The following is a 13,835-nucleotide window of genomic DNA, read 5'->3' on the forward strand; positions in this document are numbered from 1 at the left end:
TATTTGTTCTCACCGCAAATTTCAGCGCAAACTTGATGAGTTCGCATGTCAGCGCAGCGCTGAGTATCGGTTTAGTTCCTCAGAGACTTAAGCTTGAATGCAAAAACATTTCTCCACCCCTTATGAGTCGGAAGATAGCAAATTTGAGGCAAAAATCATGGTCGCTTGACTAATTTCAACCAGAATATGCACTTTTCTGAGGTGATAAAATATCAAGAATTTATCATATTGAATACTTGCCTTTCTATTTAAATCATGAAAAGTTTTCTGTACGTATATACACACAAAACCACAAAAGGCAAAAGGCAACCGACAAAGGGGATAACCTTGCTGTACATGTAACAAGGCTGGTCAGCTTATTTTAAATAATGAAACATGCGTATGCATTATTGTTTAAATACTTCCATTACTTTTATTGGTTTAACATAGTAACTTTCAATCCATGGCGACGATTTGTTCAATATTTAAGCCTCACATCAAAGGAAACACAAAAACGATGGCTCCTTATTTATCGAACGAGTCGGTGGACTAAAAATTGCACAATGTTGACACTTTAAAATTCGCATCGAAGACCAATATATCAGCAAATGTTTGTACTGATTACCCTTGTCTATAAATAATATGACAATGTGTAAATGATAAAATCAAAATATAAACAATTAAATAGATACACTTGTGAACCGTCTGAATCAATTTCCTGCATTGTATTGTAATTGTAAATAATTTAAAATGTCGCTCGACAAGTGTGCGTTTGTTATCAACAGTTGTGCTTTTTAACCCTTGTGACCCCTTCGTGTGTTACCTATCATATTATAGCTTTGTCAGTACCAGTGAATTTTGTGACGTCATCCCACCAGATTATGACTGATAGCGTGTCCGATTATTCAGCATTGTGGGACAAGATTTCCACATCAAAAATTCACTGGCATCTCCAAAACATTATAAAGTAATTTCAATAATGTACCCGATCGCGGTCTTTGCACTCCGATATTGTACTCGTACATTATGTCGTGCACAGTTCACCATTATGGGCCGGGAGGGAGTACATTATCACTTAATTTTATTCATATCTCTCTCTGTCTTTAGAGCTGTGTACACCACCGCGTTTCCCACGTTTGCATACGATGATAATGTACGCATTCGATTTTTCTCTTTGGTCCTTTGCAAAGCTGAGATAGGCTGACATCAAATTTCGACATGTTCACAGGTCAGACATGGTTCATTTCGTAGCGATAGTGCCATAGTCTTCTGTCGAAGGTGAGGTTTCGTTTATAGGAGCTGACAGACACTTGTCATTCATTAATGGATCAAGTGGTTGCAACTTCTCACCAATGCAGTCCTGTACTTGAAGCGCACTGAAATACGTGAAAGAAAACAAAGCGAGGTTAAACAGTAGATAAGACGGTTTAGGCGGCCAAGGAAACCATCCTATAAGTTGATGTCAAATCGAAAATAATTTGTAATCAAGTAAGACGACATTGCTTCGTTCAACTGCGTCCGACGCTAGTCGGCGTTTTCTACTTTGATTCCGACATGACTAGAAATGAGAACTTACCCGACCAGGAAGACTGCTATAAGAATCGTAAACGCAAACACAAGATATACCGCATTCGGCATAAATTCCACAGTTGATGAATAGATGTTGTTGTACACAAGAGGCGATATACTCTGGGCAACTCCTTGTATGCCGCAGAAGAAAGAAAACATCACGCCTATGGAAAGACAGGTAGTAATATATGTTCATAAGTTTCAAATTATCATACATCTCTCTCTCTCTCTCTCTCTCTCTCTCTCTCTCTCTCTAGGCACTTACAAAGGCGGACTAATAAATTATTGCACCTTTACTTTTGTGATTTAGAAACTTGTAAGTTTGATTTAAAATACGATTTACGTTACGCTTTATAAGCCTGGTTGATTGGATAAACTGGAGCCTACAATTTATACATGTGTCAAGCATCAATGATCGTGATCTAACAGAAGGTTGCACATCGAAGCTTACGATAAAATGTCTACAAAATATACTGACGTGTCTCTATACGCACTATCGAAGGAGCCCTTCATGCTATGTGGTGAAATGCATTGGAAACGCAGTGAATTTTGAAATTCAGGAAGGAACATGTATGGCATTTTTTATCATCATGGTGAACAGTCTACAAGCACTGAGAGAAGACTGCTCAACGACATTCGCCCAAGCTGCTCCCAAGGACCCTTTGTCAAACTTTCATAAAGCATTAGGTGCATTTTAGAGATTGTTACTTTGTACTTAGACTGGAAGATCCGTCGCTCGAGGGCGCTCTCCACGCTTCCCCTAGGGAGGGGAGCGTACAGGGCGCGTCCTCGAGCGACGGATCTTTCAGTCCACTTTGTACTTCGCGTTTGACTTTCTTGCATCCATTCCAGGGGAGGTAAGAATGATCAACGCGTTACCAAGAAACTGAAATCACGTGGGGTAGAGTAACCATGCTGAAATGGATAATGAACTGTTCTACTGGTTGAAGACACGCTGGAAATGAAGCGCCAGTAAAAATATTATATTGAACTGCAAAACTTTAAAGGTGTACAATCATGTAACATACTTTACTTTTTGAGAAAAAAAGGCTGACATACCCTGAAGAACATTTTACTTTTCCGTTGGAATACCGTTCTAAATACCTTAACTGTGAAGACATGTCCAAAGTGCAAATGTGGGGTTCTGGGTCGTGTTAGAGTCATGCGCAGGGGTCACAAGTCGTGCTAGATCAAACGCAGGGGTCAAAAACTTACATTTCATCTAAAGCTTGGTCAAAAGTCAGCATGTAGGCTACATGAGGCGAAAAATAAGGAGTACCAAATTAATGTTGGCTGGTTCAGGGGTAGTTCTCTTCACGTGGTTTCATTTCTGTTCAAATTTTTGACAGTCACATCAAACGGTAAGTCGGACCACAGGCGCTCCTTAGCTGGGTCGTCTCCGAAAATCGATCTACTTAGCAGACGACCCAGCTAAGGAGCGCCTGTGAGTCGGACTGTAGACAGTAGTTTATGTACTGTCTATGGTCGGACTTGCAATTGCTCACGATGTAACTACTTTAGTAAGCACCTACCCTGCTCAGTCGGGTGTACCAGCTTTGACATGCGCCCTCGCAGAACGGGGTAACTGAGACTGGACAGGCATCCAACGAAGGGGGCTGCAATAATGAAGGTGGGGGCGGTGTTAGTGAATGATAAAAAATGTACCGGGATGAAAGTAAGAGAGGAACGACACGTGGCTCGTTGTGACTGGTACATTCCGTTGTCGAGGGCTGAAGATGTGTCGACTGTCATCGGCGTAGAGATTTTAATTTCATGGCAGTCGAAGTGGACGTTGTTTCAGTTGATGGTGTCACAGCGATCGATATACGCGTATTTCCCGGGGGGGGGGGTAACTCCACGGCTAATAGTACGGGGGGGCTCCGCACGAACATGGAAACCCAAACTGTTGTGATACCAGTTTTGAGCAAAAAAAACTACCCTTTCTGATACCTAGTTGTGGAAACGCAGCTATCTCTTGGCGGGGTAGCGTGAGTTGCTTTGTGAGTGGCGGGGTTGACCTTTGACCCGCATAGCAACTCACGCTGCCCCGCCAACAGATAGCTGCGTTTCCACAGCTATCTGATACCATACAATACCATACATATACAGATACGACTCACTCGCCTTGCGTACCAGGGGTACCAACAGTCAAACCGACAGATCGGAAATATTGATGGTAGATCTGGGATGTAGATACATGGGTTTCCAGTGTTGACAGCATGATTTTTTAACAAATGTCAGTTTGTACGTGTTTAAAACCGGACCCTTTCTCATACCAACACCTCGTGAAAAGTATACCCTTTCTGATACCAAACTGTGCAAATAAACGACCCCTTTCGCGCGGACCCTCCCCGTATAGCCATCTATGGAGTTACCCCCCCCCCGGTGTATTTTAATTTTGTCGATTTTGAAAGATTTTGCTTTACTTATATTTTTACTGTAATTTTGTAAAATTGCGTTAATTAAAACGTTCTATGTTTAGGGTTGACTATCAAGGGCTTGATGTTTCGACAATTACACTCTGTGGTTTGCGAGAGATTATTTGAGCTGCAGTTTCTGAGTTGCTCCGATCACTACAACGTCGTATATGTTATAAGTCGGCATGATATGGATAGTCATTAACGACAAACATCAGCAGTAGCATAATTATAAGTTCTTGTCAGGATTAAACCATAGACTATGATTAAACCTACTACTACTGCTGCTGCTGCTACTTTTGTTACTACTTACCACACAATATCATGATGGGGCTCTTGGCGAATGCAATCATAAGGTACAAGCCAATTGCGGACAGGAAACTGACCTGCGCAATACCAATGTCGCCCATACAGCAAGCAAGGAGTTTTCCGCCGGCCAACAGACCTTAAAAGTCAAGCAGAGGTATACATTATCCAAACGCACTTTTATTTTACATGGAGTTTTAAATATGCACGAACATTATCGAACTTAAATTAGTGAGCTGGGCAGTAATTTTTATGTGCCCCTGAGACCTAATTCACCAAACATTTCGTTAGATTAACGTGCCATGGTTATGCTCCACGGAATGTTTTACACCTTTCTGTGAAATTTCAACTGTTTTCTTTTCTTTGGCAAAAGTATGACATTATTTTGTAGGTATGTAGTCTGGTGAATTTTACTCTCTCTCTCTCTCTCTCTCTCTCTCTCTCTCTCTCTCTCTCTCTCTCTCTCTCTCTCTCTCTCTCAGATATCCTTGTTCCGACCATCAACCTTATCTTATAGAGTGATTTTGCATTCATAAGTCACTGCTTTTTGCATTGGTCAATAATGTCAATTGAAGCATTGACCTTAGTTTTTCTATTGTCAATGATTCAAGATGACATGAAATAAATAATGTCACCTTTGGAGAACTTGGCCGCCAAACACAACGTCGCTGCAAGTCACTGTAGTCTGTTCCCTGCCGAATTTCGATTTATCGCCGTGACGGGCCCGGCCGGGCTGGCTGCGAGTTCCTATTTTTCGCGAGCGCGCAGCCAGCGGTAGAAATGGGGCAGGGAACCACACAACAATCACGGTCACTCCATTTGACCTTACGAGGCAACTCACGAGTTAATAGAAGTTAATGGCTTCTGCCTTTTGGGGGCAGCTAGCCCCACGGGTTCAGACCTGTTATACATGGCTGTTCTATGCAACTTCAATGTTTAGAATTAAACAAAAGTTCACTTTCTTTAACAAAACTTTACGGTTACCATAAATATATGGCACCGCAATAGGTGCAATAATCATATATCATTCAAGGCAGATAATTTAAGAGGTCCAAGAAACAACTTTATATAGAAAATGACGAAAACAATAGGCCCAATAGGGTCTCCTTGACCAGGTTACCGGAATGGCTAAACGTTAGCATGCTAGCATGCTACACTCGTCAAGGTTGACCCAAAGTGACAAATTTGGTGCAGAGTAATGTTTTTTGTATAACTTGACAATCTTGACAATCATGCCTTTCAGTGTAAAATTATGCCACATCGGGTATATCATCAAACTCTGCCTTTTGGTAACCGTTCGTAAGTTTGGTGTCCGAAACTGTGAATTGAATAAAGAAAGGCACAATTGGACATCCTTTGTTAGCAAGAGACATTAAGAAACAAACACACCATGGGCGTGCCAACCTGTACGACTGCGGTGACCATGACCTCATGGGCTACCCTCGAGTTTGGCGTACCCCTTAATACTCTATAAACAGTATTTCAACAGAAATATCATAGCAGGGTGTGGGTGCGTTTTGTACACGACTCTGTAAGCGGGTTTCCGAGGTACATGTACAAAACTTTCACCGACTTCTAAAAAGAATGCAAACGTGCAAAGACGATGACTTTTCTCCTTAAATGAGGCCAAATAAAGAAATATGTGTGTTTACGGTAACCTGATCTACCCCTAGAAAAATCTATCGACACTTGGACATTTTTTCTCGCATTTTCAAATAAATTCTCTAAATTTTACCATATTTTATGAATCTCGGTCCACAAAAATAAACACTAAAAATCCTCCGACCCTACCTACCCTAATTTTCTGAGGCATGTTACCAGGTTACCTTAAATACACAATTTTACTTTTTTGGCCTGATTACCTATTCCGATGGCTAGGAACATGAAAGCCTGGTAGTAGCCGATGAGTACAGAGTCAAAACAGTATGGAGGAGCTATAACGTACAAAATCGTTAGCACGTACGACGTCAGCGTTAGTGATGCGAAAAAGAAAGCCACCGATATTACAGTCAGTCGTGATGAATACCCTCTTGGCTTGTTGGAGAACATTTGAATGACGTCATTAAACTGATCGCAAAGCGAAAATTTGTGATTTTGACGAGGCCTGGTCTCTTCAAGCCAGAAGGCAATGTACAGGACTGTGCAGGCGGTCACACCGAGCGACACCCACAGAGGTGGGAGGAACCCGGCGACTTTGATCCACCGGCCGACTCCGATCTGCGAGACGCAACCTGCAACGTACAGTGTGGCTTCTGCGAGGATAAGCCGCATTGAAAGCTGCTCTTTCGTTGCGACGTCCGATATGTAAGCAAAGGATATCGCAAACACGGTAAACAGACTGCCGCTTAAACCGCGCAACACCTCGGATATGAAAAAGTATGGAATGGGCAGACGAAACATAATCACCACCAGGGTAATCGCAATTGACAGCATAATACCGACGACTGGTATCAGTAAAGTCAGCTTTCGGCCCCATCCTCGCTCACTGCGTGAACCCAAAAACAGAGATGAAAACACCATCAACACCGAAGAAGTAACATCAAATCCAAGAGACCAGTAAGACGAAATAGCCTGCACCTGATGTCCAAGGATGTACTCCGGATCGCTTTTGTTCACGACACAGGCAAAGGATTGATTCTCGTATGTGGGTTGAGTGGTGTAGTTCAAAGATTCCCCGACAGCCTGTTCCAGGTAGTTTACTCTGACAGATATGAAGGCAGTTATGTACGCGAAGGTAATGGTGAATATCACGGGTTCCACCGTAATGAGACGGCGCAATCGGCCCAGCAGCCCTGGCTTTGCCACCAATACCGATATGCTTGGATCTGCAGGGTCTGCTGCCTTCAGTGGATCGGTTTCGACGCTTGGTGCAGGCTCAGTCATCTTCCCTTGCACAGACATCGCTGAGGGTTGTGGTCAGAGCTCAGAGCAGAGCATGGAACATAGGCTTACCAATTGCTACTCCATATTGTATATGACTTTTGTGTGGAGCTCGTGAATTGACGGACCAAGTACGAAATCAGCTGACGAAGTGAACAAACCACAAACTATAAGAGTGACCCAGCGTTTTTCACTGATTTGCATAGTTCAGTTAAGGTCACTTCACCCAAGGACGAAAAGAGTCCGAAGGTTACGCCATATTTGTGCACAGCGCCACGTTTCTCAACTGACATCGACAGTAAGCGATGGACGTATCGTAATTATTGTTTTTGTCAAAACAGGGGGCCGTATCATAAATATACAAAGTCCGGAAATTAATCGGTCATATTTCTTAGCACTTTGAAGAAAATATGTATGAAATGAGCAGCGCAATGTCCTAGCATAGAAGCTTTGTTTTCATTTTGACATTCGATAAGAAATATATCCCGAAAACACCTGTAAAACTTTACCAATGTCAAGTTTCGTAAAATGAAATATTAAGCATTTCATTTTACGAAAATTGACATGTTCTAGTATCAAGACGATGTATGCAAATGCTTCATAGACCTGGCACTAATGCATGATGGCCTAAGTCAGACTAGATGATGAATTTTTTGTCCTGTAACGAGAATTGCACAGGCCGATCGGAAGGTAAAAATACAAGATTACATTGTAAAGGGCATGCGATCCAAGATCCAACCTGAATAGTTGTGATTACAGACACCATTCTGTCGAACTTCTGCCGGGGGGGGGAGAGAACAGCTTGATGAGAAACAATTTGGATACAACACTATACGGATAACAGATGAGGTAAGAATTTTAAAGGGAGGGGGTCCGTCGGAACTGCGCTAAAATGTCGTGTGGGACCCATATGACCATTGTAAACACTGCATCAAGGTACGCTGGTGATTGAGGAATTGGAAAGTTAAAACATGTTTGTCTTTTAACCCTTTCACCACCATGGTTTGTCCCAAATCCATTGTTTTCTATGGTAAAGTTGGACCTGTATACAGGGAACTGGGGGTGAAAGGGTTAATGCACATCGCAAGGCTTAAGTGTTGACGAGATTCGCCTAGATACCGTGCATGATGATATACATTTTCTTTTTCATTGCAAAGAATACACAGACATTAGACATGATTTTTTCAGTAAACTAAACTTTTGTAAAAACGCATTCAGAGGCACACAAGACCTTGTAAGCATCTTTTCAAGGACAGATAAAGCATCACTATGTGAATTGGGAAATACATACATACATGTTTTAAACTCAGACAAGACAAAATGAAAAAGACAAAGTAAACTATTTATGAACCTTTAATATGTTGACCTCATGTATAGATATTTATATTTATATATATATTATATATACTCTTTCATTGTTGTTTTTGCAAAACCTTTATTGTACTTTATGATCAAGATCCCAACTGGGATACGATTTCAATAAAGGCTTACTTTACATTGTTTTCTAAACTAGAAAGTCGCACATGCGCATTATCGACTACCCTTCCTCCAATGACGAAGAGCGGAACTTTCAGACGACATAACCATACGGAGTAGGTACTTAAAACGAACCACCCCTGTTAATAAATAATCACTCACCTCATACAATAGCGATAGGACTGTATTCAAATGTCGGGAGTCCTCTCCGAGTCACCCGTCGAAGAGTGTTACAGTGTATATTGTGTAGAGACAGGACTGTCAGGCGTTAGGGAGTGTTCACAATTTACTTTAAGGGGGGTTGGAGGATTTTCAGAGGGGCACGGGAGAAATTATTGTAATTACGAAAAACACCTCTGTCTTTAGGGGGAACCAGAAAATTGTGTAAGAAAGGCAGCGCCACATATCGATACTCATTTTATGAGTGTGTAAATTTTGGTGTGAAGTGTTCAATTTATGTTGAATGTTTTTTCTTGTGTATCTGGCAATATTATGTTATAAACTATGGCGGGACGCTCCCTTGACATGTAGCGGGAACAATTCGTTAACACGGTCCATTTGACGAGCGTTTTTTGAGACTTAATGATATGTGGTCTCTTCATCGGTCACTTGATGTTAGTTTATCATCCCAGTTATTTTTAATGTATAAATGCCTGGTTGGGTTAATATTGCTAAAAGGAATGTTACAAGCAATACATTTGGACCCGTGTGATCTGTTTTGATGTGTTCAAGATTCTCCTATAGGCCTATCAGAGGACACTCGTCATGTGTTGGTTCTAGTGATTCTTTCGGGGTTTTTTTTTACTTCTATTTCTATTATTGTATTCTATTTTCACTTCTAATGTGATTGTTTTTAGTTCATTAAATTGGTTTTGACTAACGTTCTGAGTACCTCTTGTCTCGTAGCTAACTTAGCCGTTCAAACTTGGCAAAACAGCGATGTATGTTTTTGGTTCCATAGCTCATGCATGAATACAAAACCAATGTCAAACTTGTGCTACCATCGCGTCTTCATAGAATGTTTTCTTTCAATAACGACTGACAGCAGAACAGGTTCAAAAGTGAACATGGAATTGACTCGAATAAGATAACATTTAACATAGGGCCAAAGTCCCTGAAGCTACTATAGACATGGATACAAAATTAAGTATTTCCTGACTGTATGAAATTATCTCACTTAGGTCATCCTAGGGACTTGTAAACCAAATATTAAAGCTGTGTGACCAGCAGTTTTGAAAGAACAAGCAACTCAACAGCTGACAGAGCTCTGCTGTGTTATGTAGAGAATAACCTTTTTGTGACACATGTATTGATGAAGAAGGTGGATATCTGTGAATAACATTGTAAGTGGGTTCTGTTGAATAAGTTGAGACTGTACATACTCAGAGAAAGCACACTGAAGAGACAAATGTTTGAAACTTAAGAAGTTCAAGGTCATCAAAAGCATTAGGGGAGAACCATTTGATTCTGGGGGGGTATGGAGGAAGAGGGTATGGGAGCAAATTTTTTTTCCTGTCAGAGTGACAGCAATTTTTTTTTCTACTGTCAGACCTGCATCATTTTTTTTTTCCAAATGGAGTAGCAGTGCAAATTTTTTTTTATTGGTCATCAAGTTTGTAATGTGTTGTATATAAGGGAGCCGTCATTATTGACGGCCTGAAACTCCGAAATTTCGAGTGACCCTCCCCCTTCACCAACCATGATGAATTTGAGTAACCTCCCTCTCTAACTCTGAAATTTTGACCATTCCCCACTTAGAAAAGTTAAATACCAATACATGTAATTACAGCAACAGTAAAGACCTTTCAAATCTTGATGTACCCTGCTAGACTATCATCAGTTATCTCATGATGGTTCAAAAAAGGTGAACACATCAAAATGAAATTCAAAGTCACAATAAAATAAAATATAAAAGATCACGCATTATCTAACCATATAGTATATTGTTTAATTTGGATGGATATTATGACAGGGTTTTCACTAGGATATCTGACGGGGCAGAATTTGAAAGTACAGGGGGAGAACATGAGAGAGGCTTAGGGGGAAGTGTCACAGGGGCTTTCCCCTATCTTACATGGAATTTTTTAAGATATTGATGTGTGCAATGGTGCAGTCTGGTGCAATCTGAGTTTTTTTAATTTGTTTACTAAGTGAAACTATTAGAATACCCCAAGGGGGGAGAGCACGAGAGGGGTTCCCCTCTAGTATTCGAAAGTTTGAGAAATTGATGTGTTTAATGGTGCAATCTGAGAGGAGTTTCAGTTTATTTTGCACTCGGTAAAACTGTTTGAAAATGACATTGAACACTGATATTTTTTACATTTTTTGCATGATCAGTTTTTGAGTCACAATATTCAACACCAAACAATGACAATACAATTTGTGAAAAACAGTTCTGTTTGCCAGAGACTGAAGACAAATGAATATACAGGAACGGAAAATCTGTGACCTTCTTGTGTCATTTCTCCAGCTGCCAGCTTCTAATGAAAAGCCTGAATATGGTATGTTTGCGATCCGGTGTTTGTGGTCAGAAAAACAAGGCTCACACATTGTATTTCATCATATTTGTTGTTCCTCAATTTTTCATTGTCAAGGTACATCTTTCTAACAAATTCATATTGAGAAAATAATATTGGTTTTACACTAGTTTATTGACTCCTGTCTTGTGTTTTAAATTTTCACAATTTACAGAAGTCAAATAGTCCCCTTTAGATAGTGCCTATGCCATTGAGATATGGCAACAGAAATCCTGAAATATGATTTCTTGGGTCAGAAAATGGAAGGAAAACATTGAGTGTACTGAGGTGTAGAGTAGAACCCATGTAGTGCATGCTTATATCATAAGTGCTGGGAAAAGAAACATAAGAATTGCTTGTGATAAAACATTTGCGCCGCCTATGGCGGCGCGCGGGCAAAGAATACATGAGAATAAGGTCTCCAATTTTGCTTATTTCTGGTGCATTGTGACAATTTTTTTTTCTCTTCTGTCTGTTATGACAATTTTTTTTCTCAGGCCATGACAGGATCAATTTTTTTTTTCTTCTCTCTCACCTGGTGACAAATTTTTTTTTCTCAAAATCCTCCATACCCCCCCCAGAAATCAAATGGTTCTCCCCTTATAAGGAATCATGTAACTTTCATTGCACTGTTTACACAGATTGCATAATTGCTATAAATAGCACATGAGGAATCTTACAGCCAAACCTTACCATAAAAACCCTATCACTTTGACCACTCTTTTAATTGACCACTCTATTTTTTTCCTCAAAAGTAATTTTATTTTATCCTTACCAAGTCAACCATAAATGGAAATTAGAACTTTCTCTATCTCTATCTCTATCTCTATTGCCTATTTGAGCAATTTCTTTTAGATAACATACAGGGCACAATAAATGACGGTTCAAAATATGTCAAAGTTGGGATTCAGGAAAATTGCCTTTACATGTTTTAATCCTCCAAGATGGTAAGCATTTCACTATGAACTGTCAAAAAAAGTTGAACTTTCTGATAATTCTACACTAAAATTATTTTGGCTTTGATGATTTCCTAATTCAATTATTTAAAATCATATTATTTTTTTCTGGGTGAATTGATAGGGTTTATACAGTACAAGAATTACATACAATGTAAGTCAATTTTGACCAAAAATGACAAAAAATTCCTTAAAAATACACATTTGCATATTTCATCACAATTTGAACAAATCTAAGTTGGGTTACCCCTAGGGACCTGTACACCAAATAACAAAGCTGCCTGACCAGCGGTTATGAAGAAGATTTTTTACCAAAAACACCTTTTTTGGCATTAATTTGCCTATTTTCAACAATATCAAAAAATTAAAAAAAATAGTTTCTCAAAATCATACTTTTCATCTACACAACAAATATCAAATCAGTAAGTACTGCGGTTCTCAAGATATTTGAGTGGACGGACGCCTCACAAACGGACATACATACATACATACATACATACATACATACATACATACATACATACATACATACATACATACATACATACATACATACATACATACATACATACATACAGACTGACGACGGACGCCGGACGGATACCCATCCGAATAGCTTCTATAGACTATAGTCTATAGTAGCTAAAAATGGAAGCCTAATCTTTGCAAGACGAATGTTTGCGTCTATCATTTTCAAAGAGCCATTGTAAGTGAACCGCGGGTTGGCAAATTGAATTCATGTTTTGATCACTAATGGCCAGCCAAATTGCTAGAATAATTTAAAACTCCGAGGAAACACTGAGTATTTAACAAACACATACATCACAAATGTTGACCATACCTTATTTGTTAGTGTATATGAGAAAATTTAGAACTTGCAAGATTTAGTTTCATCAACGGTGAGTTTACTCTTTTGACATTTACAATTTCTATAACACCGAAAAAAGCTGTGAAATTGTGATTACACATTGCGGGAGTCACGGTGACGTACTTCACATCCAAATTTTATTTCCTTTAGACAGTGACGAGGCAATGGGTAGCTCAGGCTAGTTACATAACCATGCTATGCTAACTCAGTTTTGGTTATTGGTTATTCTAACTTACCATATATCGCTGTCACATCCAGCATTATAACAACAACTGGAGCGAATTTACCACGTCGAATTTGTGCAGAGGTCGGATACAACGCAACAAACACGTAGACTGCTATGCAATTTACTCATTTGAGAAAAAAATTGCCCCATTCCTTCATGAGCTAGAGGTGGACAATTAGGAGGCACACATAATGGTCGCCTGACTCGACAAGACTCGATCCAAACATGCAATTTTCTTTCAGAGTTGCTGAAATATCAAGATAATGTCATAATGCGTATTATTTTTCAAGTGCAAATTACAGGTTTCTGGTACACCCTAAAACCATCAACAGTATCCAACACAGGGTGTAACCAAGCTATAGATGTGAGATAATGGGTGATCGGGCCGATTTATACGACTAAGCACAATGTAAACAACATCACATTATCATATCTTTATTGATTTGAAGTAACTTACAATAGGTAATTTTGACATTATTGCGACTTGTTTACTGTTCGAACGTTCGAGAATCATGTACAAAAAAATGATGGCACCATATTGTCGAACGAATCGTTGGACTACAAATTGCAAAATGTTGACACTTCAATATACGCATCGAAGGCCCATGTATCAGCAAACACTTGTACTATTAATTGGTCTTA

General features: G+C 39.7%; 1 protein-coding gene across 1 annotated transcript; it reads right to left on the minus strand.

Moving 5' to 3' along the window:
* Positions 1-386: 386 nt before the first annotated feature.
* LOC139135065 (proton-coupled folate transporter-like) lies at positions 387-7,364 on the minus strand. Its single transcript, XM_070702259.1, has 5 exons — positions 6,134-7,364; positions 4,279-4,410; positions 3,081-3,164; positions 1,556-1,712; positions 387-1,355 (listed from the first exon to the last, which is right to left on the minus strand). Exons 1-5 carry the CDS (start codon positions 7,170-7,172, stop codon positions 1,220-1,222), a joined length of 1,548 nt encoding a protein of 515 aa, XP_070558360.1. The 5' UTR covers positions 7,173-7,364; the 3' UTR covers positions 387-1,219.
* Between the last annotated feature and the right edge of the window lie 6,471 nt (positions 7,365-13,835).

Source organism: Ptychodera flava, chromosome 6 (genome assembly GCF_041260155.1).
Source record: "Ptychodera flava strain L36383 chromosome 6, AS_Pfla_20210202, whole genome shotgun sequence".
In the NCBI taxonomy this organism is placed as follows: Eukaryota; Metazoa; Hemichordata; class Enteropneusta; family Ptychoderidae; genus Ptychodera; species Ptychodera flava.